At 47.8% G+C, this 22019-nt stretch overlaps 3 protein-coding genes and 1 non-coding gene across 4 annotated transcripts; all 4 read left to right on the top strand.

The window, feature by feature from the left end:
• The first annotated feature begins 42 nt into the window (after positions 1-42).
• Positions 43-2438, top strand: LOC124655036 (riboflavin synthase). The gene is made up of 2 exons (XM_047194006.1): positions 43-970; positions 2150-2438. Exon 1 carries the CDS (start codon positions 62-64, stop codon positions 932-934), a length of 873 nt encoding a protein of 290 aa, XP_047049962.1. The 5' UTR covers positions 43-61; the 3' UTR covers positions 935-970; positions 2150-2438.
• Positions 2439-3153: 715 nt separating this feature from the next.
• TRNAG-CCC lies at positions 3154-3224 on the top strand. Its single transcript has one exon. It is a non-coding gene; the product is annotated as a tRNA-Gly (tRNA).
• A 4814-nt stretch (positions 3225-8038) lies between these two features.
• Positions 8039-15245, top strand: LOC124656074 (GPI ethanolamine phosphate transferase 3). Its single transcript, XM_047194880.1, has 21 exons — positions 8039-8538; positions 9215-9670; positions 9755-9789; positions 9892-10013; positions 10170-10259; positions 10366-10485; positions 10578-10661; positions 10758-10835; positions 10953-11078; positions 11161-11250; positions 11742-11777; positions 11848-11903; positions 11992-12139; positions 12211-12667; positions 12757-12848; positions 12965-13517; positions 13664-13802; positions 14049-14090; positions 14186-14354; positions 14627-14710; positions 14818-15245. The coding sequence occupies exons 1-21, from the start codon at positions 8039-8041 to the stop codon at positions 14911-14913; spliced, it is 3573 nt and encodes a 1190-aa protein (XP_047050836.1). The 3' UTR covers positions 14914-15245.
• Positions 15246-18815: 3570 nt separating this feature from the next.
• LOC124655079 (respiratory burst oxidase homolog protein B-like) lies at positions 18816-22019 on the top strand. Its single transcript, XM_047194045.1, has 9 exons — positions 18816-18978; positions 19153-19293; positions 19390-19549; positions 19642-19804; positions 19905-20726; positions 20838-21052; positions 21144-21320; positions 21407-21815; positions 21933-22019. The coding sequence occupies exons 1-9, from the start codon at positions 18816-18818 to the stop codon at positions 22017-22019; spliced, it is 2337 nt and encodes a 778-aa protein (XP_047050001.1).

The raw sequence follows: 22019 nt of genomic DNA, 5'->3' as shown, positions 1-22019 counted from the left end.
AGTTCACTCACGCGTTGCGATTTCTAACCCCATCCTAAATCCAGGCAAGAAGGATCTCGCCATGGCGCCGCCGCCCACCGCCGCCACGGCCGCGGCCGCCGTCCGGTGCAACCCGCAAGTCCTCCGCAGGGGCCTGCGCCCCGCGCCATCCCCGCTCCCATTCGCCTCCCGGGTGGCCTCCACCGCGCCGCTCCGCGCCCCGCCGCTGCGCTTCTCGCTCTCCCCCGTCCCCAAGAGCATCTCCTCCCCGTCGTCCTCCCGCGTCCCCGTCCGCTCCCTCTTCACCGGGATCGTCGAGGAGGTCGGCCGCGTGCGCCGCATCGGCCCGCCGCCCACGCCTCCATCCGGCGGGGGAGGCGCTCCGGGCGTCGACCTCGAGGTCGAGACCAAGAACCTCCTCGCGGGGACGCAGCTGGGGGACAGCGTCGCCGTCGACGGGACGTGCCTCACCGTGGCGGCCATCGACGCCGCGGCCTCCACGCTCACCTTCGGCGTCGCGCCCGAGACGCTCCGCTGCACGTCCCTCGGCGACCGCGCCGCGGGCGACGACGTCAACCTCGAGCGCGCGCTCACGCCGGCGTCCCGCATGGGCGGGCATTTCGTGCAGGGCCACGTCGACGGCACCGGCCAGATCGCCGCGTTCCGGCCCGAGGGCGACTCCGTCTGGGTCACCGTGCGGGCGCCGCCCGAGATCCTGCGCCTGCTCGTGCCCAAGGGCTTCGTTGCGGTGGACGGGACCAGCCTCACCGTCGTCAACGTGGACGAGGACGGCGGCTGGTTCGACTTCATGCTTGTGCGCTACACGCAGGACAATGTGGTGCTGCCCAAGAAGAAGGTAGGGGATAAGGTGAACCTCGAGGCTGATATACTCGGCAAGTATGTGGTCAAGCTCCTTGCCGGGAGAATGGAGGCAACGGCCAAGGCAGATTCTTGAGCTCTTTGTTCTGTTGGTGTTACTGCAATGTATTCTTACTATGTTCATCAATAAAAGTGCATTTTCTGCAATTGAATTAGACTTCTTCTTTTTTTGTACAACAAGGGGTATATAGTCCGTACACTTGCTTCCATGTAACAGTCTAACAGAGTATTTCCGACAGCGGGAGAGAGGTTTTTTCTGGTGTGCGTGAGATTTGCTTTGTAGTTCATTCCATGGGGACAGCATTTCTAGGACAACAATGAGAACTAGTGCTTGTTTAGAGTTTCTGTTTGATCATTGCCTGTCTTATATATTGCTTGAAGGCTAGTACTACCTGATTCATATGCCATGCTCTCTTGGTTGCTATTGTGATGAAGATGCATGTTTGACTAAAAGACTAGTACATTCTATCTTTATGTAGTTTTCACATGGTTTCCATCTGCCGTCGTGGTAATTCAAAAAAAATCTGTGCGCACAAACTATGATTATAGACTGGTGTATTATTTCTGTGTGGATTTAAGTTCATCATTTGTGATGCATATACTGAATTGGATTGTAGAGTAGGCTTGGGTTCATAGTATTGGTCTATGTTTGCTTAACAGCCTTGCCTGGATATTGGTAATTGAGTAACACTTCTTACTCTATGAATTTGGAGAACATGACTCTGTGATGAATGGCTTAAGTTGCCTCTCTCGACCTTTTTTCTGTGGTGAACCAGACTAAAATTCAACAGAAATGTTGAATATGTGTCCTGGCAATTTAGGGATTGTGAATTGTAAGTAATTGCAGGTGCTACTTGGTAATTTAGGGATTGAAAGTAGTTGTGCTATGACTTAGTATGTGTCACCACCTGAGCAAAACTATGTTAGTTTCGTCCTTTACTTGTCAACTGTAGAAAGAGTCTTGTTCTTTGCTAACAAAACGTAGAGGTAGCAATGGTAAGGTTTATAGTTAGTACATGATTATTCTGTGTATTTTTGGTATTCACGTCATCACATTGTATTGTTACTCATAAAATCATAATGCTGTACAAGTAGACACGAGGAAGGAGGACCAATGCAAACATCACGTGTAGGAAGTATTAAACGTGTTGCTGTGTTGTAGCATAGTAACAACTACCACAAATTATACATGCTAGCTCATTGTAGTTCTGTAAGAGTACCATGATGCATTTCTGTATCTTCTCTCTCGCTTGTTTCAGTTTACTGAATCTATTAACTGCTTATGTTGTGCTGTGCAGGGCATAACCAAAGACATGTCAAGTTTTTATAATGCCTTGTCCCTAACATTTTGTGTTGTGTCAAAGGAATCAGCTGCATTATTTGTAATAGTAACGAGACACTCCTAACTCCATGGTGTGTCCTGACTCCATGTTGTGTTTGTGCCTCTACAATTACTTCTCTTTGAGAAAAATATTTCTGGTATTAATAATTAGGGCTCCTTTGAGCCATAGGATAGGAAAATCATAGGATTAGGAAAAGCATAGGATTGAGATGTCATGGCTAATTGAATCCTATGGAAAGATGAGTTGTGTTTGATTGTGTCAAAGGAAATTTTTCGTGAGGTATGATCTAATATTGTATTCCTATATGATTTGTACTACAAGATTCTTATAGGATTAGTTCGTATAAGATATGTTCCTATGAATCAAACAACTAATGTAAGAAAAAATCCCATAAGATCTAAATCCTACATAATTATTATACGAATCATGTGAATTAAAGAAGCCCTTAAGGAGAATGATACATGATACTCCCTCCGTTCCAAAATATAAGGCGTCTAAGGATTAGATAAAAGTCAATGTTTTTAAAGTTTGACCAAGTTTATACATAAAAATATAAATATTTACAATACTAAATCATTATCAATAGATTCACCCTAAAGTATATTTTCTTAATATGTCAATTTGATATTGTAGATGTAAATATTTTTCTTTAAATATTTGGTCAAAATTTGTAAGGTTTAACTTTTAACCAATCCTTAGACGTCTTACATTTTGGGACGGAGGGATTAATGCATACGGGCATCAAATGTTTAATGTTTGTAACTACTTTTTTATTGGCTTCTTGGGGGCTAGGCAGGTGCTAAGTATGCTTAGGACTGAAGGGGTTTTCCTGAGGAGATGTTGTGTCCTAGGATCCTGTCCCATTGCATTAGCTCGATTGCTCCCCTTAATTCGGCATGTATCCAAGCAGAATATACAATTAGTAACATAGGAATGGAAGTTAAACAAAACAGCGCATCTGGTGTAGTGGTATCATAGTACCCTCCCACGGTACTGACCAGGGTTCGATTCCCTGGATGCGCATTTTATTATTTTCTCTCTTTCTTTATTTTATTTTTGAGAGAGGACGTACCTTTGTTGTTTGTTTGCATTTTTTGCGTGGACAACATATGGGCTTTGCAGAATTCATTACGAGTGTCAGTTAATTTTCCCTTTTTCTTCTTACTCTTCATCATAAGCTTATTGTGGACAACATATAGGCTTTGCAGAATTCATTACGAGTGTCAGTTAATTTTCCTTTTTTCTTACTCTTCAAAAGCTTATTGCGGGCAAAAAAAGATAAAGCAAAATGGTTGATACAATGTTGCCAACTTGAGTTGCCTGGTTTTATGTATAAATATGATTTTCCAAGTGCCTAGGATGGATTTATTTTTATGAAGAAAGTACAAACAAAACGGCTCAAAATGCAACCAATTAGTTAACCAAATTTTCACACAAATAGAGGTACACCACATTGTATGAATTGTTATCCACATCTAAAAGGACTATTTTGATTTAAAGTTTAGTAACTTATTTTCCCCGTTTTTTCCATCCCAGATCGCCTCACGTGGGACGGCTCCGAAGACACCCCTCCCAAACCCTAGTGTGCCCCTCCCGATCTACTTTATAGTCGTGTGTTGGTGGTGGATGTCTTCGAACTAGCCTTGCACAGAGGCGCAATATGGATAGGTAGGGTCGTAGGGACACATGGTTGTGCAACAACCATCTACACAATCGGGTTTGGGAGGAGCGTGAACCTGATGCTTGAGGATGGGCAGAGCTGCATGATAGTCAACACAACTCTGTGATGCAGCTGAGGCATGGTACCAGTGGCGGACCTACTCTAGGGTAAAACTGGCCCGTGGCCCGCCCATCCCAAGTTATCGTAGCCTATGTACTTGTAAAATTTAGCCCAATGATATCCCATTTAATCCATATTCAGCGTATTGGCCCACCCAACATTTTTGTGCTAGTTTCGCCGCTACATGGAACATAATTATTTGCCTTTTTTTCTAGATAAAAGATGCAATAAGATAGGGAGGATACATCTTTCCGGTTCTCGAAAAGACATACTAGTGAAACACACATAACTTTGTGACGTCGCTTGACATCACAAACAACACGAGTAGCCACTGATGAATTGGCATCTATGTGGATCCATCCCGCCATTTTTCGTAATGAAGGTTGAAATCTCAGCCTCTGCATCAGAACGATGCACACAACTTTTTTGAAAAGATTATTCAACAAAGTTTGAGAAAGGTTAAATAGGGTAAAATCTAGGTTAATATAACAACTTCTTTTTTTGAGATAAGGGTCTCACGTCCCTAGTTTCATTACTTAAGTTGAGAGGGCTTTCAGTTTCAGATCCCGATACAAACATCACGTTAAAGTTGGCTAACCACCATGCTCTACTCCCAACACTTCCAACAAACTTCTAAAGAAGAAAGAAGAGTACCCAACAATAAACCACAACTACAAAACAAGAGGAATCACACCAAGCTCAGGCTATTCTCCTTTTTTTTGTCAACGTAACTAATAGCATATTACAAATTGAGGCAGTAACATTGTCACGAAGCAGTCGGTCCCGCAGGGTTGATGAGCCTCAAGATGTCAGGGTCCCAACCGTGACGACAACTAAAAACTTCACGTGCCACCTGCTTTGTCATTTTAATGACTTCTCAATGCAACAACCTTCGTATCCCATTTTCCTCCAGTGTTGCCCATTTGTTGAAGGAATAGCACAAGAAGAGAACTACATTAGTTGGATCACTGAGTCTTATATGCCTTCAAAACAAGATCTATCCCTTGTTTTTCATATGGTCTAGAACAAAGATGCACTACCAATTAATAGTAATTTTCCACCTCTTCCATGAGAAGCAACAAACCAGAAATATATAAAAAGTAGGCATGTTTAGAATATATTCTAAGAGACATATATATGATACATTCCACATATACTTTAGTTGCCTACTGCAACACTAAAGTTACCTTTGTGCTAAGATGATGTTGACAAGTTGCCTAGGGTTGTTGTGAAGTTGCTTACCACTCTTGCTAAATTGTCTATGTTTGAGGTGAAGGTGCTACCCGCTTTTGTGAATTTGCATACCACCGTTGTTAAGCTGTCTACTGATGTTCTGAAGTTGGGTACTCGTGCAACATAGTTGCTTACTACTATTGTGAAATTGCCTATCGTTGCGGTCAAGGTTGGAAAAAGCGCTAGGCGTAAGCGAGGCGGTTGGCATTCGCCTAGTGCCTAGGCGATGCTTAAGCGGTCTAGGCGCAGCCTAGGCGGACATAGTTTATACCATCAAGTGTGTATATTTGTTATTATATGTGAATAAACATTAATTTATAGCATGTGAATGTGTAAATTTGTAATAACTACCTTTATCATAATGCTCATCTAGCTCGAGCGTGAAGTATGACATGATTTCTTATTGTGGAAGAAAATTTCTTTATTACACTGCCTAGACTTCCGCTTATGCCCTAGGCGAGGCGTTTGTCCATCGCCTAGGGCCTAAGCGTGCTTAAGCGGTGCCTAGGCGTCGCCTTGTCCAACAGAGGTTGCGGTGACCTTGCTAACCGCTTTTGTGAATCTAGCTACCATTATTATAAAGTTGCCAACTGACATTATAAAATTGCCTACTATTGTAGCGAAGTTGCAAATTATTGTTGCGAAGTTGTCTACCATTGTTATGAAGTTGTCGACAAATATAGTGAAGTTGGCTACTATGTGTATGAAGTCGTGTTACTGATATGGTAGTACTAGTTCACAAAATTTATTGGAAACTTTACAACTTACGTAGTCATCAACTACATAACATCCATAAAAAAATTTAGATCTTCGTTGTGACAAATCACAACTAGAGTGTACTGCTAGATAACAATCCAGTACTCCTCTTTGTCACAATTATCTTCTTCCTCCCGCATCTTCTTACCCTCTTCCCATAAAGGCTACCCAATCGCCTACTGCCTCCTCTTTCGTTTTCATTCACCAACGAGGCCTGACTGGCGTCCTCTCCCTCGATTCCTCATCGTCGAGACATTGTCCCACCACCAACTTAGCCTCGATCGAACCTGACGCAGCGAGGAGAAGAGGCAAAGCAACACTTGGACGGCGGCACAAGTAGCGACTCCTCCTCGCTGCTACGGTCGGTACTTCCCTGCCTACCGCCTCAACCCAACCCTCTCTCGTCCCCAACCCCCTCCAATTTATGTCCGGTATGGCGGCTGTGCAGGACGACACTGTGGGTGGTGGCCGAGGCGACAAGCGGGGAGACAAAGTGAGTGCTTTAGGGAAGACAAGGATATACGAGTGACCGGGTGTGCGTGTGCCAGGCCTGCTGGTCGACGATACACGTCTAAAATCCTACTACAATTAACTTTAAAATCATCCTCAAAATCACCAACAGATCATCTCAATGTAAATACAAGTGTAGTCCTACGTGGCAAGTTGCATATATACAAAGTCTAAATAGCATCATTTTTCCTTCACCTGTTCCCATCCGCGCCGTTCATCACAAAATAGAGGGTTGGCACTTATCCTCTTCCAAACTCCCACCAAGTAACACTTCTGATCCAAAAGACACCGACACTCAGGGCGTGTTTTTTTTTTGAGGGTAAAACACAATATATTAAGCTAGCAAGTCGCCTCATTAAAAACCTTCCAGTCCCCTTCGGTACCCTGGTAAGGAAAAGAGTGCGTCTGAAACTTGTCGCCCGAGTTCAAAACAGAGTTACATCGAGCAATTACATCCGAAAGCACATGATCGGGAGGATCATCATCCCAAACTATAACTCGTCAGCCTCAAAACTAAATCTAGCTAAATTGTGAGCTACCCTATTAGACTCCCTAGAACAGTAAGTAAAAGAAACAGCTCCTAATCTTTGTATGATTTCGAAGCAGTCCATCAGAATAGCTGTGCTAGGAATCCACATATCCCCCTCTCCGTTGCAAGCCTCCATCAAAGCCATGTTATCAGATTCAATAATTGTAGGTGAACAATTAATTCTCTCTAGTAATTCAAGCCCCCTTTTCAACGCCAGAGCTTCTGCTGTTCCTACATCCAGCATATGAGTTGAAGGCCACGCTCCTCCCGCCAACACTGAGCCCCTTGAATCTCTAATCACTGCCGCCACCGCACCATCACCTGAGGGAAAGAAGCATGCATCAACATTCAACTTATAAGTACCTGGTGGAGGTTTCGTCCATCCATTCTCCTTTGGCACTGTCACATGTGATGACGCCTTATAATTTGCCGTGATCGCCTGGATTGAAAACACCGATTTCTTCACCGGAGCCACAGTTTCCCCATTCACTACTTCCCTACGCTGCCACCAAATATACCAAGCAGCGACAAGGATTGTTTCCTTTAGGCCTAACAGACCAATGACTGGGTTGTTCTTCATAGGGCCTCTCAGAATTTCTTCCAACACAACTGATCCCGAGTGGTCAATGTCACACGCCAATTTTATATAATCTTCTAATCCCAACTCCTTCCAGACCTCCTTTGCGCGTTTACAGGTAAATAACAGGTGCTTTATATCTTCACATCCAGCATTACAGACAGGACACTGGGCAGAAACTTTGATGTGTCTGTTTGCTAAGATTCCTCTTCCCGGAACCAAACCATGGAGAGCTTTCCATCCAAAATTTTTAATCTTGGCAGGAACATTTAAACTCCAAAGAGTACTCCACACAGGATTGGTCAATACACTACCTTGTCCATCAGCTCGTCTCATTCTTGCTCCAAATTGATGTTCCCATTCCGAGTAATATGCGGATCGAACAGAGAACATATAATTTTTTGACTGGGGGAGCTCAGATTTTCCCTCCTCAACCCACCTTTTGTTAAGAGATGTTGTTTGTTAGGTCGGCTCGGGCCAACTCCCCACTGCCCAGCTCATACGAAAAACGGGCGAGAGCCCTGCCCGAGAGCGAAGCTCAAATCGAGCTTTGCTACTCATCCGGGGCGAGCTCATCCCGCAAAACACTATTCTGCCGGTCCCGCCGGTCCCGCGAGACCCCCAGACCTCCACCCGACGTCTCATTTCCCCTCCTCCTCCTCTCACGTCTCCTCTCCCGACCCTCCTCCTCCCCCGAGAAACTCCCAGGTCGCCCCTCCTCCCATGCTGGCCCTCCTCCGACCTTCCTGCTCTCCCGCTGGCCGTCGTCCTCTGCAGCACGCCACCGCCTCCGAAAAGCGCTGTCCAAGATCCCGTCGTCCTCTGTGGCCTCGGTGCCTCCAGCCACGGGCGCCCGCTCGGTGCCTCCAGCCACAGCCGCCCGCCGCCTCCAGCCACGGTTCCTCACGCCGGCACGGTCGGCCACCGCCTCCAGCCACGGCCGCCTGCCTCGGTGCCTCCAGCCACGGCCGCTCTGCGACTCCTCGCGCCGCCGCCGAGCGCCGCCCCCTGGCGACTCCTCGCGCCGCCGCCGAGCGCCGCCTCCCTGCGCAGCCACGGCGGACGACCCAACGCCGCGAGGACGGACGACCAAGCGCCGCCTGGGTCGAAAATCACGCCGCCATCGTGCCGCTTTCCATGGAGAGAGATAGGACCTGATTGCTTTTTATTTTTCTGCTCAAGGTTCTTTATGTGAAAAATAGGACCTCTTTGCAAATTACTTTTGCTGTGACTGGTTGAGCTCAGATTGGATCTCCAAACAACATCTTGGCTCAACATGGGTGAGCACACCCGAGCTACCGAACATGTGTAAACTCTCAGCTCAACTTGTATATGGTTAGATTATCTAATGTGGGAAAGGCTTTGTGAGTAGCACCGGGTTAAACCCTCAGCAGTTCAAATTCAACCTAATAAAAGCAACTCTATCACATCTCGTAAATCTTGATATGTAAACTCGGGAGTGCGTGATGCGGTAAACGTGAATTCTGGGCTCGGGCGGACCGCGTCAGATTAGATCCCGTAAACCGAAATTGTAAAACAGCCTACTCAGCAATATGGCAAAAAGGGCCCACCTGTCAGCCATTTTTCTTTTTCTTTTTTCCTCCCACTTCTTTCCTTCTTCCTCCCAGCAACTGCCCCTGGCCCGACCGTGAGCGCCTCCACCCGCGCCGCCCCGGCCCCTGCCCGCGCCGGCCACCGCCCGTCCCGCCCCGCGCCCGGCCACCGCCCGTCCCGCCCCGCGCCCGGCCACGGCCGCTCCGCCTCGCGCCCGGCCACGGACGCCCTGCCGCGCCGCCGTGCGCCCGGCCACAACCGCCCCACGAACGCCTGCCGGAGCCGATGGCGGCTCCGGCGAGCCACCGCCGCGAACCCACCCGAGGCCGCTCGTGGCCGCTGATCTTCGTCGCCATCCTCGCGGTCCACTCGCTGGCGATCTTCCTCTTCACGCGCGGCTTCCTCCTCACCCGCACGGAGCTCGACCTCCACAGCCACCGGGACGACCGCACCGGCGTCTCCCCCGGGTGCTCCTCCTGGCCCCCGCCCGCCGTAGACCGCCTCGTCATCGTCGTCCTCGACGCCCTCAGGTACCGCCCTCAGGTCCTCGCCTAGCCTGGCCGGTCTCAGTTCCCAGGCCTGATTCTGAGCAATCTTTCTTTGCTGTCTTACAGGTTCGATTTCGTGGCGCCGAGTACCTTCTTCGAAGGTGGGTTAGCGTTACACACTGACCTTTTCCTGAGCTGTGAGAAAAAAAAACGAGAACATTGTTGAGCTGGTAATGAGTAAAAACCCTGACATTTTGCTGCAGAGAAGCAGCCATGGATGGACAAGTTGCAGGTCCTGCAAAAGCTGGCAGCTGATGAGAAGAAATCTGCTAGGATCTTCAAAGCGCTCGCTGACCCACCGACCACCAGCCTTCAGCGTCTTAAGGTGATGGGCACTGCTGTGTGTCTATTCATCCCATCAGCATTACAGATGCTATGCCAAAAAAACTGTTATCTCTTGCAAACCTCAATGCAATACAAAATGGGTGTGTACTCAATGCTTAGTGGTCTCACCATTCTTGCTGCAAAAATCAATGCTCAGGCTCTCACGACGGGTGGCCTCCCTACCTTTATCGACGTCGGCAACAGCTTTGGAGCTCCAGCAATAGTAGAAGACAATATAATGCATCAGGTTCTTTGCACCTTACATTCAACTTTAGTAAAACTTGTAGCTCACGCTTGGATAAGCTAAGCATGATGTTAAATGTTTTGCGTTTGTTTCTTTTTTGCACGATTAGCTGGCCAAAAGTGGAAAGAGGGTAGTCATGATGGGAGATGATACATGGACACAGTTATACCCAGAACACTTCAACAAGTCATTCCCGTACCCTTCTTTTAATGTTAAAGATCTTGACACAGTATGTCCTCTGTTCTGTACCATTTGCCCTTGTTGTGTGATGTGCCTTCCATTGAATTTCCATGGAATTAATCATCAAATTATATGTATTAGGTAGATAATGGTGTTATCGAGCACTTGCTTCCGTCATTGCACGAAAATGATTGGGATGTTCTTATTGCACATTTTCTTGGTGTGGTAAGTTGTCATGTCTTCACTTGGGCACTGGCTTGCGCACTTGATCCTTTTATTTCTGGAATGGAACTAGAAGCATATGGGATCAACTTTCTTTAGGATCATGCAGGGCATATATTTGGTGTTGACTCTACCCCAATGATCCAGAAGTTGGAGCAATACAATCAAATCCTAGAGGTCAGTTGCCTCACTCATAATATAAAGATCTGTTTTTTGAGCTAATTGTTTGCAGGAGACATTATCTGTTACATGGTCCTAAATTTTGTTTGTTAAATTTCCCTCAAATTTACTCAGGATGTAATTGACACATTGAGAAGTCTATCAAAACCTGGTGGTCCCCATGAAAACACTTTACTCCTTGTAATGGGAGATCATGGCCAAACCCTAAACGGTGACCATGGTGGAGGAACTGCTGAAGAGGTGATCTGACCTTCTTTTTGTTGTTGTTGTTGTTGTTGTTGCTAAGTGCAGAACTATCTGAACTAATGCAGTTCCATTGTAGGTTGAAACATCGCTGTTTGCATGGAGTCCAAAGACACCACCCGATGCTGTCTTAGCTGTTCTTGGTGAAGATTCATGCAATTTTGATCTGGTATACTTCATTTATTCTGATAATTGACTGAACTTCTCCAATAAGCTTGATTTTCTTGTTTGCATGTACTTGTTATCTCATTAGTTTTTAATTTTAGCTGAAGGTCTCCTTCGCCATTTTATCACCGGAATTTAACTTATATAGAAAAGATATATAAAAATCACACATAGGGAAGGTACTTCTACTGCCATATTGAGTTCTTTACTGTTAATTTGGGTTTGACATCTGACATTCTGTGAGAAATTAGGTATTAATACTGTTGTTAACTCAGTGAGTTATGCATGAGTTTGAAGTAGTATTCCATGACGCATGCTCGTAGTCATAGCCCTGATGATAGAGACAGTGCTAGGGATGTTGATATTTAGTTCATCGCCTTATTTTTTAGTCCTTTGCATTTTATTTCGCAATAGTCAGCTTCTATCTGTGCATTAGCAATATGAGTACTAATAGCTTGACTTATTTCCCTTACTTCTGATGGTTTACCATTCTAGCATGGGAATGAAGTGTGCGTCAGCACTATGCAGCAGGTCAGTTTTAATTGCGCTCTGATGTGGATTTTCTATTTTATCAAATATCTTATGTTTTTCTTGGTTTCAGCTTGACTTTGCTGTAACTGTATCAGCACTACTTGGTATACCTTTTCCCTTTGGAAGGTATGCAAACTTAACATGGTGCCTATTCAATAGCTTCAGTTGTGTGTCATTGCTCTGTTATGAAATGTGTTTGTTTTTCCATATCTAGCATTGGACGTGTAAACCCAGAATTGTATGCTCTGAGTGCTGGGACATGGGATAATCAAAAGATGGATATCAAATCATGTATGCCGTGGAATGACCTAGAAGCATGGAGAAGGAGATATGCTGAAGCCCTTTGTGTAAATAGCTGGCAGGTTAGTATGAACTACATTTGCAGATATGCTGATCTGGGACTACTCCTTTAATCTTAATCTGCCCCTTGTAGGTGAAGAGATACATTGATCAATATTCTAGTAGTTCTATTATTGGATTTTCGGCTGAATACCTGCACCATGTCGCGGACCTGTATTCAAAAGCTCAGGCCAACTGGTCAGAGGCTCTGAAGTCTACATGTCAATTGGAAATAGCCAGGGGAGAAGAATTTAAGGAGAGCGCAAGTTCTGCTCTGCAGCTGCAAATTGATGCATACTCTAGCTTCTTGGAAAGCTTCGCAAATCTTGCTCGCTCTGCCTGGACGGAGTTTGATTTATGGTTGATGGGCACTGGTCTTTTACTTATGATACTGTCAGTTATCGCTCAGGGATACGCACTTGTGAAGCTGAATTCTGTATGTCAACCATCAGATCAGAAAAGTGCCGGTGTAAGGGTCATCCCCAAATTATCCTTAGCTTTTACATTGGTCGCAATTCGAGCAGCGAGTTTACTATCCAACAGCTATATATGTGAGTTCATCAGATATACAAATGTCACTGTACATTTTGAGCTTACTTTGGTTTCTACTGATTCGTGAAGTTGTTTTCTTGTCATGCAGTGACAGAAGGTAGAGTTGCGAACTTCCTCTTGTCCACGAGTTGCATTGCCGGCGTGTGGCACTCGGTCACGAAAGGAAACTTCAGTATAGAAGTTAATACTCCTACCTTATCAATTGATGATCAAATTTTCACTTGTTCATTTGGCTTCTTATTTTACTGTTGGTTGTATCATTTATCTTCTAACGCACTTACTCTTTTAATTGATAGGAATTTGTTTTTCTTCTTCTAAATATTTTTACACGATTTGGAATTGAGTTTGGTATGTCAAAACAAATTGCTGGGTCAACAGCTACAAAAGACCACCCCGTGAGCATTGTCTGTGACATTTTTGGTTCCAATTTTTGCAATGTCTTCATGGCTATATTCCCCATCATATCGCTTGCCTTGGTGGCATACATTGTATTGAAGTTCAGCACCTCTGCAATCCACCAGAGGTTCTTGAAGTACTTTATTATGTCTGGAACCATCTTGAGTTATTCCTTTATAGCAAATCATTGGGCTGCTGAAAGTACTTTGTTGTCTCATCCTAAAGCTAATCGAGATATTGGAATAAGATTGGCTCCTCGCTTTGTTTATGCTATTGGAGCTTTGTCACTGGCGATATCTGTACTTTGCCGATTGTTTGGGCCAGTCGATTGTTTGAAGTTGAACAAAAGGATAACTAGTTTATCAGCAGCCATGCTGTGTTCATGGAGCCCAACTATCTTGATCTTGTTGGGGAGGCAAGGTTCTTCGGTGGCATTAATTTGCATCATCGGAGGTACTTTGCTACTCACTCTATTCTTCAACAGACGCGTACTTCTCAGAATATGGCATACTGCTTTAGGCCTACTTGAGTCTTTTTTCCCTTTCATATTCCACATTAGGAAGCATAGTACCTGAAACTTTTAATTAACCCTTTTGCAGCTTGGTGTATAATTAAGTTACAGCAGAAGTATGAGAAAGACTTGAAACTTGACATAATCGGGAGTTGTGTTGTTAACCCTGTATCGGTGACACAATGGAGCCTTCTTGCAGTTTGTCTGTTTTATCTGACTGGTCACTGGTAAGATACTTCATGGTTTGATGCATTTACACATTTCTTTTACTTTGATTTATGTTTCTGTCTTCATCATTTGTTTTCACGTACCATGTTTACTGGTCCGAGAGATAAGGCAGGTCCATTTGTCCTTGCTGTTATATGGGGCTTGGGAGTGGCGGGTGGGGGCTTTGGGCTTATGGTTAAGGTTATTTGATTTGCATGGTTAGATGGGGTAAAAATGCATTCTAGCTAATAAAGAATAAATTTCAGGTGTACCTTCGACGGCCTCCGCTATGGTGCTGCATTCATTGGGTAAGTATAGTTATGTTCCGAAGAATACTGTGACTGTAAGAATAATTATTTCTTGCATTTTATGTAATATGTTTTTCACATTCCTAATATCACAGGTTTGATCATTTCCATATCATCCGTCAAGGGTTTCTTCTGTCCATTGATACCTTCGGTGTTTCTCACATCCTACCAGTTCTCAGTCTTCCTTTTATTGCCATCTACTGTTGTAATATGGCGTCCAAGAAAAGCAAGGTGAAGGATGTTACCATCAATATTCTAATACAGGTACTGGACAAAATTCTGTTGTCAGTAACTTAGTGACGTGATTTCAGTAGGTAAATATTATGTTTTACAAAAAGTTGCATGTTTAGGAAAACTAATTTGAGCAGCCATTATACTGTTTAGCCATAACTGTGTTGGCCTAAAAACCAGTAATCTGGATTTCCCTACTGTTGACCATATACTGAAATACAACAGTATAAATCATGCATCGTGGAACTCCTTTAGTCCTTTTATTGATCTAGATATGTGACATCTCATCTGTTTGTCGAACTCAGGTCCATTTGATGTATGGTCTAATTACAGCTATCACTACGACAGTTACAATCGTATGTGTCACGATTCAAAGGCGTCACTTGATGGTAAATTTGTGGACCTCTTTTCTTACCCAGCAATAGCTGCTGCTTTTAGTATCACCACTTTACGTCGCAGATTTGACTTTATACTACCTATCTTTCAAACTTTTCAGGTCTGGGGTTTGTTTGCACCGAAATATGTATTTGATGCGATTGGGCTTCTGCTAACAGACCTGCTGATTTGTCTCGCATCTCTCTACTACTGCTGACGGCCTGACGTTGCTTCTCTTGGTTCCCCCGGCACAAGATATTATACATTTAATGAGGGCCTCTCAACTAGTCTGACAATTTTTCAACGAGCTAGTCAATTGTGTAAGATTGTTTAGATTAATTCATAGTGCGTCCTTGTACCTTTTTTGTACTGTAGTTATAATGAACAAGCTTATATGATGATTAGTTCATGAACAAACAAGGATGCTTATACGACTCGAGTGAGTTGATTAGCGATGCGCAGTTTATCTACTTCAATTTTTACAGACATCAACGTTAAATATGACATCAATCATCAGAACCTTGAGCTGTAACATTTTCAGCTGGATTAGTGCCTGCTTTGTTTATAGCGGAGCTATATACACTTTTGGTACCACAACTTGTATTGGATGTGCAATTTAGTACCAACCAACAGTACCAGAACTAAATTAAAACTGATTGGGAGAGAAGGGAATTTGAACTCAGCACCTTTGCCTACTGCCCATACGTGCTTGCCAACGCACCAATAATCCTTTGCGTAAAGATTGTAAGACGGGTAAAATTTTGTACTGTACATTATCAGTACGCCGGCCACATGAGCCACGCATATACTGCCACGCTTGACGTAGTTTCTTTTTTGAGATGGCGCTTGACGTAGTTAGGCACACCGTGCATATGCTTCGTAGTTAGGCACACCGTGCATATGCTTAGTACGGGGCGACGCAAAATAGATATCTAAATTATCAGTGCGTCCGTTTGCGTCGGGGGCTACCTCTAGCGGCACGAAGTAAATTTTTTTGGTTTCCATTGTTTAAACATAATTTACATAGTGATAAAAAGAAAAATATAAAATATAAAAATTAAAAGCCCTAGCCTACTCCTTGTCGTCGAGCACGACAAAGTCCGGTACCTACCACGGCCAGTTGGCAACCGGCGGAACGTACACCGGTACCGCCGGTAGTGGAGGATCCCACGAGTTGAACGACGGAGGTGGAGGCGGCGGCGGGTGCGGGGCCGAGTTCTGCAGTGCCTATTGTAGGGCATGTTCCTCCGTGAGGCCAGGCAGCATGATATCGGTGGCATACCGTGGCAACGGCGGCTGCACCGGTCGGTTCACCTGCAAGATGAGGACGCCGAGCCCCTCGATCTCCTCGTCTGTCATGGTCGACGGGAAGTCGAACTTACGACCCTCCGCCATGGCTGCCTGATAGTCGTGGAGGACGCAGGCAATGAAGTCGTCGATATCGTACTTCGCCTCCTCGTTCTGGTAGGCCAGCGCGTACGTGTCGCCGTCGTCGTCCTGTGGAGGCGCCGACGAGTGCCGTGTTCGACGAGGGGCGGCGGCGGGTGCACGAACGGGAAGTCTCGGTCACACCCAGGAAGCCCGCCTTCCTCCTCGGCTCGTCCCGGTACGGCGCCAGGTGTGCCACTGATATGAGCTGACAGTGAAGACTGGATAGATCGCGGAGGTCCGACGAAGACTGGATAGATCTCGGCGGTCCTCTCCGGCTCGCGACGAGGCACCGACGGGACATGCATCCGGCGGTAGCTGAGCCGCCATCAGCAAGGTGCACGTCCCTCCAGCGATCACACGCCACCTAGTTGGCGTGCAGCACCCGCGTCATATCGACGGGGAGCGGACTCTGTTCGCCCGCGCGTATTTCTTGGTGCTGCCGCCGGATGCCTCATAGTCGTGTGTTTTCTTTCCCATGGTGGATGCGGCAGCGCGCGGTGGTGAGCGGACGTGTCAGTGGTGTGGGCAATGACGATGCATGTTGCATTTAAAAGGACAAACGTGCAAGGGAGACGATGCCATTCATGGCGGTGCAGAAGCCCAACCGCCATCCGCCGGTCCTAGTGCAGAAGAGGAAGCGTCGCCATTGATAACAAAGACTACGACGCAGACGTAGAAGCAATGACCGCTAAAGCGACTCCCACGAGAACAAGCTGTACTTAATTAAGGACCAGAAGGCAAGCCACGACACGAACACTGCAAAAGCCGATAGTGCTTTACAAATTTACATGCCAGGCCTGTGCATGCGTTTCTGCATTCAATAAATATTGGACGGCCTAATATTTAGCAAGAATAACTGTGCTACCTAGTGGTATTCCTGGTAAGTTTGCCAACATAAGGTTTTGTGTTCGAATCCCATCTGTGCGCTTGCGTTTTTAATTCTTTCTCCGGACAATGACAGGTGGGACCTGTCTGTAAGCCATCACCAAGGTAACTTCTGCTACAAAAAGTAAATCCAAGGGTGTTTGTGCAAAATTTACAATGCCACATGTCACCTCTAGAATTATTTGGTACCTATTTGCTCTCATAATACAAGTTGTGGTACCTTGGATTCATGTTTTACAAGATGTGGTACTAAATTGCACATTGGATACAAGTTGTGGTACCAAAGATGTATATATAGCGTTATTGGATCCATCTGCGAAAGCACAGGTTGGCTGGAACCAGAAATGTTAGAAGTTTTGGAGAAACATGCATGCTGGTGTTAAGCACATAGCTGTAGCTGATCAAGAATATTATACATTCTTTGGGATGTACTCAATTCCTTAAAAATATTTGCAGCTTATGTACATTCTTCCTCTCCCCTGCTAAATCTCCCATTCCGTTGGTGGCGGAGGCGAAGCAGGGAATACCGATCTACGTAGTAGTAGCAAAAGGAGACAGCAGATAATATAATGAAATGACGGCGGCTGCCTAAACCACGAGCACATGCAACACAGGAGAGAGCGGCCGCCGGTGGTTTTCTCCTATACACCGGGCCCTTCTTCCCTAGTTTTCCTCCCATAACGTGGTGTGCTGTTAGGCTGTGTGCGTGTTGAAGCCCATCCAGCTGTGCTGAATTGCTGATAATTCACAGGTGCGTCGCCCTCAACAACCCTGGACACTTGGAGTTGTATAATGTACCTTCACCATAGTTTTTTCTTCCTTTTCCTTTCTTTCACCATAGCTAGTGCAGAGCAAAGGCTGCGTTGAACTAGACACCTACAAGGGTAACAGACCATGCTCTGTCACATACTACATACGACGAAAACGTGTGGATTCGAGCACTCGTAGCAAAGTTCTTGAGGTGCGGTTATGGTTACTAATTCTATCTATTATATTCCCTTTGTCTCATGAAGATTGTCTGAGATTTGTCAAAATTTAGATATATCTAGATGCTATCCAAATTTTGACAAATCTCAGACAATATTCATGAGACGGAGGGAGTACTATGATCCCAAGCACCATATCTAAACATTTTTAAAGGCAAAAACATCCAACGTTTCCAAAGTTGTGCATCAGATTATTCAGTTATCCTAGCCTGAAGCCAGGTTCTGTCAAACCGGATGGGAATGGCTGTTTCAAACTTTCACACAATGCAAGAAGAAGCCGACGAGAATCCAGTGATTTTTTATGGGAGCGAGAAGAGACCCCCTAACATGCAATGATTCCGTACTGTCCAAAACGGCCTCTAACGATTCCACAAAAAATTGCTCCAAATCTGCAATGATCTAGTAGACCCCCATTGTTTAACCGGCACTAGCTTCACTGGTTTTGAAGGCTTCCCTAACCAGCGGCACGATTGCTGGACTGCACGAGCCTTGAGAGTCAGAGGCGCCCACTGTTTCACTTCCATCCATGCAACAGCTTTGTTCCTTGACTCGTGCCAAATCGTAAAGAACACAACAAACAACCTTAAAAAAGAATCGCAGGCATCTGTCCTCACCAAATCCTATTAACCGCCACTTGCAATCAGTCCGGTCTATACATACACGTCCTGCACATTCTTGGTTTCTTGGCTCTCACAGAAGTGCAGCACTCGCCAATCCATTGGGCTTCCATAGTTTTCTCGAGGTTCAGGTCACTGCATACTTGTGTTTCTTGACGAGGTATTGCTTCCATAGCTTCCTGCCAAGAATTCAGGCGGGCATGGACAGGCAGGCCGGGAACGGCAATGGCGGGCCACCGCCGGAGTATAAGGGCCCGGACGGAAAGAGCGCGAGCCGGCGGAGCACGCGGTTCAAGGAGGAGAAGGAGTACCTGGAGGTGACGCTCGACGTCAGGGGCGACGGCGACGCCGTGGCCATCCACAGCGTCAAGGACAGCAGCGGCTTCGAGATGTCGGAGGCGGCGCTCCTGCCGGCAGCGACGCCCGGGTCCGGCGGCCTGTCGTCGAGGCTCAAGGCCGAGCTGCGGCGGATCGCGTCGGTGAAGAAGCCGCAGCCGCCGACGGTGGTGCCGGCCCGGCTGGACCGGAGCATGACAGGCGCCCGCCAGGCGCTGAGGGGCCTCCAGTTCCTGAACCAGAGCGTGGTCACGCAGGGGAGCTGGCCCGAGGCGGAGAAGCGGTTCAACCGCCTCGCCGTCGACGGGCTCCTCCTCCGCTCACGCTTCGGACAGTGCATCGGTAAGCTCACTCGCAGTTTAGCTCGTTCTTGCATTTATCTGAATTTTCGGTTAGTGAGCAACTGCTACAGTTCTGAAATGAAATTTTGTGATGTAGGGATGGTCGGGTCGGATGAATTCTCGGTGCAAATGTTCGACGCCCTTGCACGGCGAAGGGGAATCGTGGCCCAGGTGCTCACCAAGGATGAGCTCCGGGAGTTCTGGGAGCAGCTCTCGGATCCAGGCTTTGATGCCAAGCTTCAGACTTTCTTTGACATGTATGTTTGTCTTCAGATTCAAATCCAATACTGTATCGTAATTTCCATTTAAGCGTGATGTCAAAATACCGATACTGCTCAACTTAATGCAGGGTTGACAAGAACGCAGACGGCCAGATCACCGAAGAGGAGCTCAAAGAGGTCCTCACCCTGACGGCCTCCGCGAACAAGCTCACCAAGATCCTCGACCGCGTCGACGAGTACACGGCGTTGATCATGGAAGAGCTCGACCCCGCCCAGCTCGGCTACATCGAGGTACTACATGCTTTCACCCTTCATCTCGAATTAATTGGATGTGACATGGTCAGCAATTCAGTGACACTGACACTGTTCATGGCAACTCCATCTTGGTCAGATTGCTACGCTGGAGTCGCTGCTGCTGCTGCCCCCTTCCCAGGCCCCGTCGGGCCTGCAGGTGCCGCACAGCTCCAACATCAGCCAGCTCATCAGCCAGAGGCTGGTGCCGGCGCGGGACGCGAACCCGCTCCGGCGCGGCCTCACGGCGGCGCGCTACTTCCTGGAGGACAACTGGAAGCGCGTGTGGGTGATGTCGCTGTGGCTGGCCATCAACGCCGGCCTCTTCGCCTGGAAGTTCGCCGCGTACCGGCGCCACCCGACCTTCGACGTCATGGGCTACTGCGTGTGCGTGGCGAAGGGCGGCGCCGAGACCACCAAGTTCAACATGGCACTCATCCTCCTCCCCGTGTGCCGCAACACGGTCACCTGGCTCCGGTCTCGGACCAAGCTGGGCGCCATCGTGCCTTTCAACGACAACATCAACTTCCACAAGGTGGTGGCGGGCGGCGTGGCCGTCGGCGTGGCGCTGCACGGGGTGACGCACTTGACGTGCGACTTCCCGCGCCTGCTCCACGCCAGCGACGAGGCGTACGAGCCCATGAAGCGCTACTTCGGGCAGACGAGGATCCCGGACTACTGGTGGTTCGTGCGGGGCGTGGAGGGCATCACCGGCGTGATCATGGTGGTGCTCATGGCCGTCGCGTTCACGCTGGCGCACCCGCGGTTCCGCCGGAGCAAGCTCGGCGAGGGCAACCCGCTGAAGAGGCTCAGCGGGTTCAACATGTTCTGGTACTCCCACCACCTCTTCGTCGTCGTCTACATCGCCCTCGTCGTCCACGGCGTCTGCCTCTACATCAACCGGACATGGTACAAGCAGACGGTGAGTGTCAGTCAGCCGAGTTTTCTACTATTCAGTTCGTCGCTGCGAATCAACATCCATATTCCATAGTACAGAGTTGACAACTTGACATGAACTTTGTTAACAATTCAGACATGGATGTACCTTGCCATCCCGGTCTTGCTGTACGCCGGCGAGCGCCTGCTCCGGGCGCTGAGGTCGCACGGCTTGACGACGGTGAGGATCGAGAAGGTGGCGGTGTACCCTGGTAATGTGATCGCCATCCACATGAGCAAGCCCCATGGGTTCAGGTACAAGAGTGGACAGTACATCTACGTCAACTGCGGCGAGGTCTCGCCGTTCGAGTGGTGAGCTTCATCAATCGTCTCTGCCAGTGAAGGGCTGATTTGGCCTCCTCACACACACACCTGAGTTGACACGATCGATGGCATGTTGCAGGCACCCCTTCACCATCACCTCTGCTCCCGGCGACGACTACCTGAGCATGCACATCCGGTGCCGGGGTGACTGGACTTCGAAATTCAGAGCCATCTTCTCGCAGAGCTGCCGGCCACCGGCGATGGGGCAGAGCGGGCTCCTCAGGGCCGACTTCACGTCTATGGAGCACAACACCAAGTACGTCTGAATGGCTGTCGATGTTGTTGAGAATACTTATATGAATTGTGATCGGCCCGTGGATGTAACTCTCTGTTCTTCCTCAGGACGTTCCCGAAGCTGCTGATCGACGGCCCGTACGGCGCGCCGGCGCAGGACTTCCGCAAGTACGACGTCCTGCTCCTCATCGGCCTGGGCATCGGCGCCACGCCGCTGATCAGCATCGTCAAGGACGTGCTCAACAACATCCAGCAGAAGCAGCCCGGCCACGGCTACGCCGACGAGGACGATGCGCCGTTCATGACGAAGAAGGTCTACTTCTACTGGTGCACGCGGGAGGAAGGGTCCTTCGAGTGGTTCCGCGGCGTGATGGACGAGGTGGCGGAGCGCGACGCCGCCGGCGACGTGGTGGAGCTGCACAACCACTGCACGAGCGTGTACGAGGAAGGGGACGCGCGGTCGGCCATGGTGCTCATGCTGCAGGCGCTCCACCACGCCAAGAGCGGCGTGGACGTGGTGTCCGGGACGCGCGTCCGCACCCACTTCGCGAGGCCGTGCTGGCGGGACGTCTTCAAGCGAGTCGCCTGCGACCACCAGGGCCAGCGCGTGGGGGTCTTCTACTGCGGCGACCAGAAGGTGACGCCGGAGCTCAGGCGACTCTCGCAGGACTTCTCCCACCGGACCACCACCAAGTTCGTCTTCCACAAGGAGAACTTCTGA

Source organism: Lolium rigidum, chromosome 5 (assembly GCF_022539505.1).
Source record: "Lolium rigidum isolate FL_2022 chromosome 5, APGP_CSIRO_Lrig_0.1, whole genome shotgun sequence".
Taxonomy (NCBI): domain Eukaryota; kingdom Viridiplantae; phylum Streptophyta; class Magnoliopsida; order Poales; family Poaceae; genus Lolium; species Lolium rigidum.
This window is presented reverse-complemented; position numbering and strand designations above follow the sequence as displayed.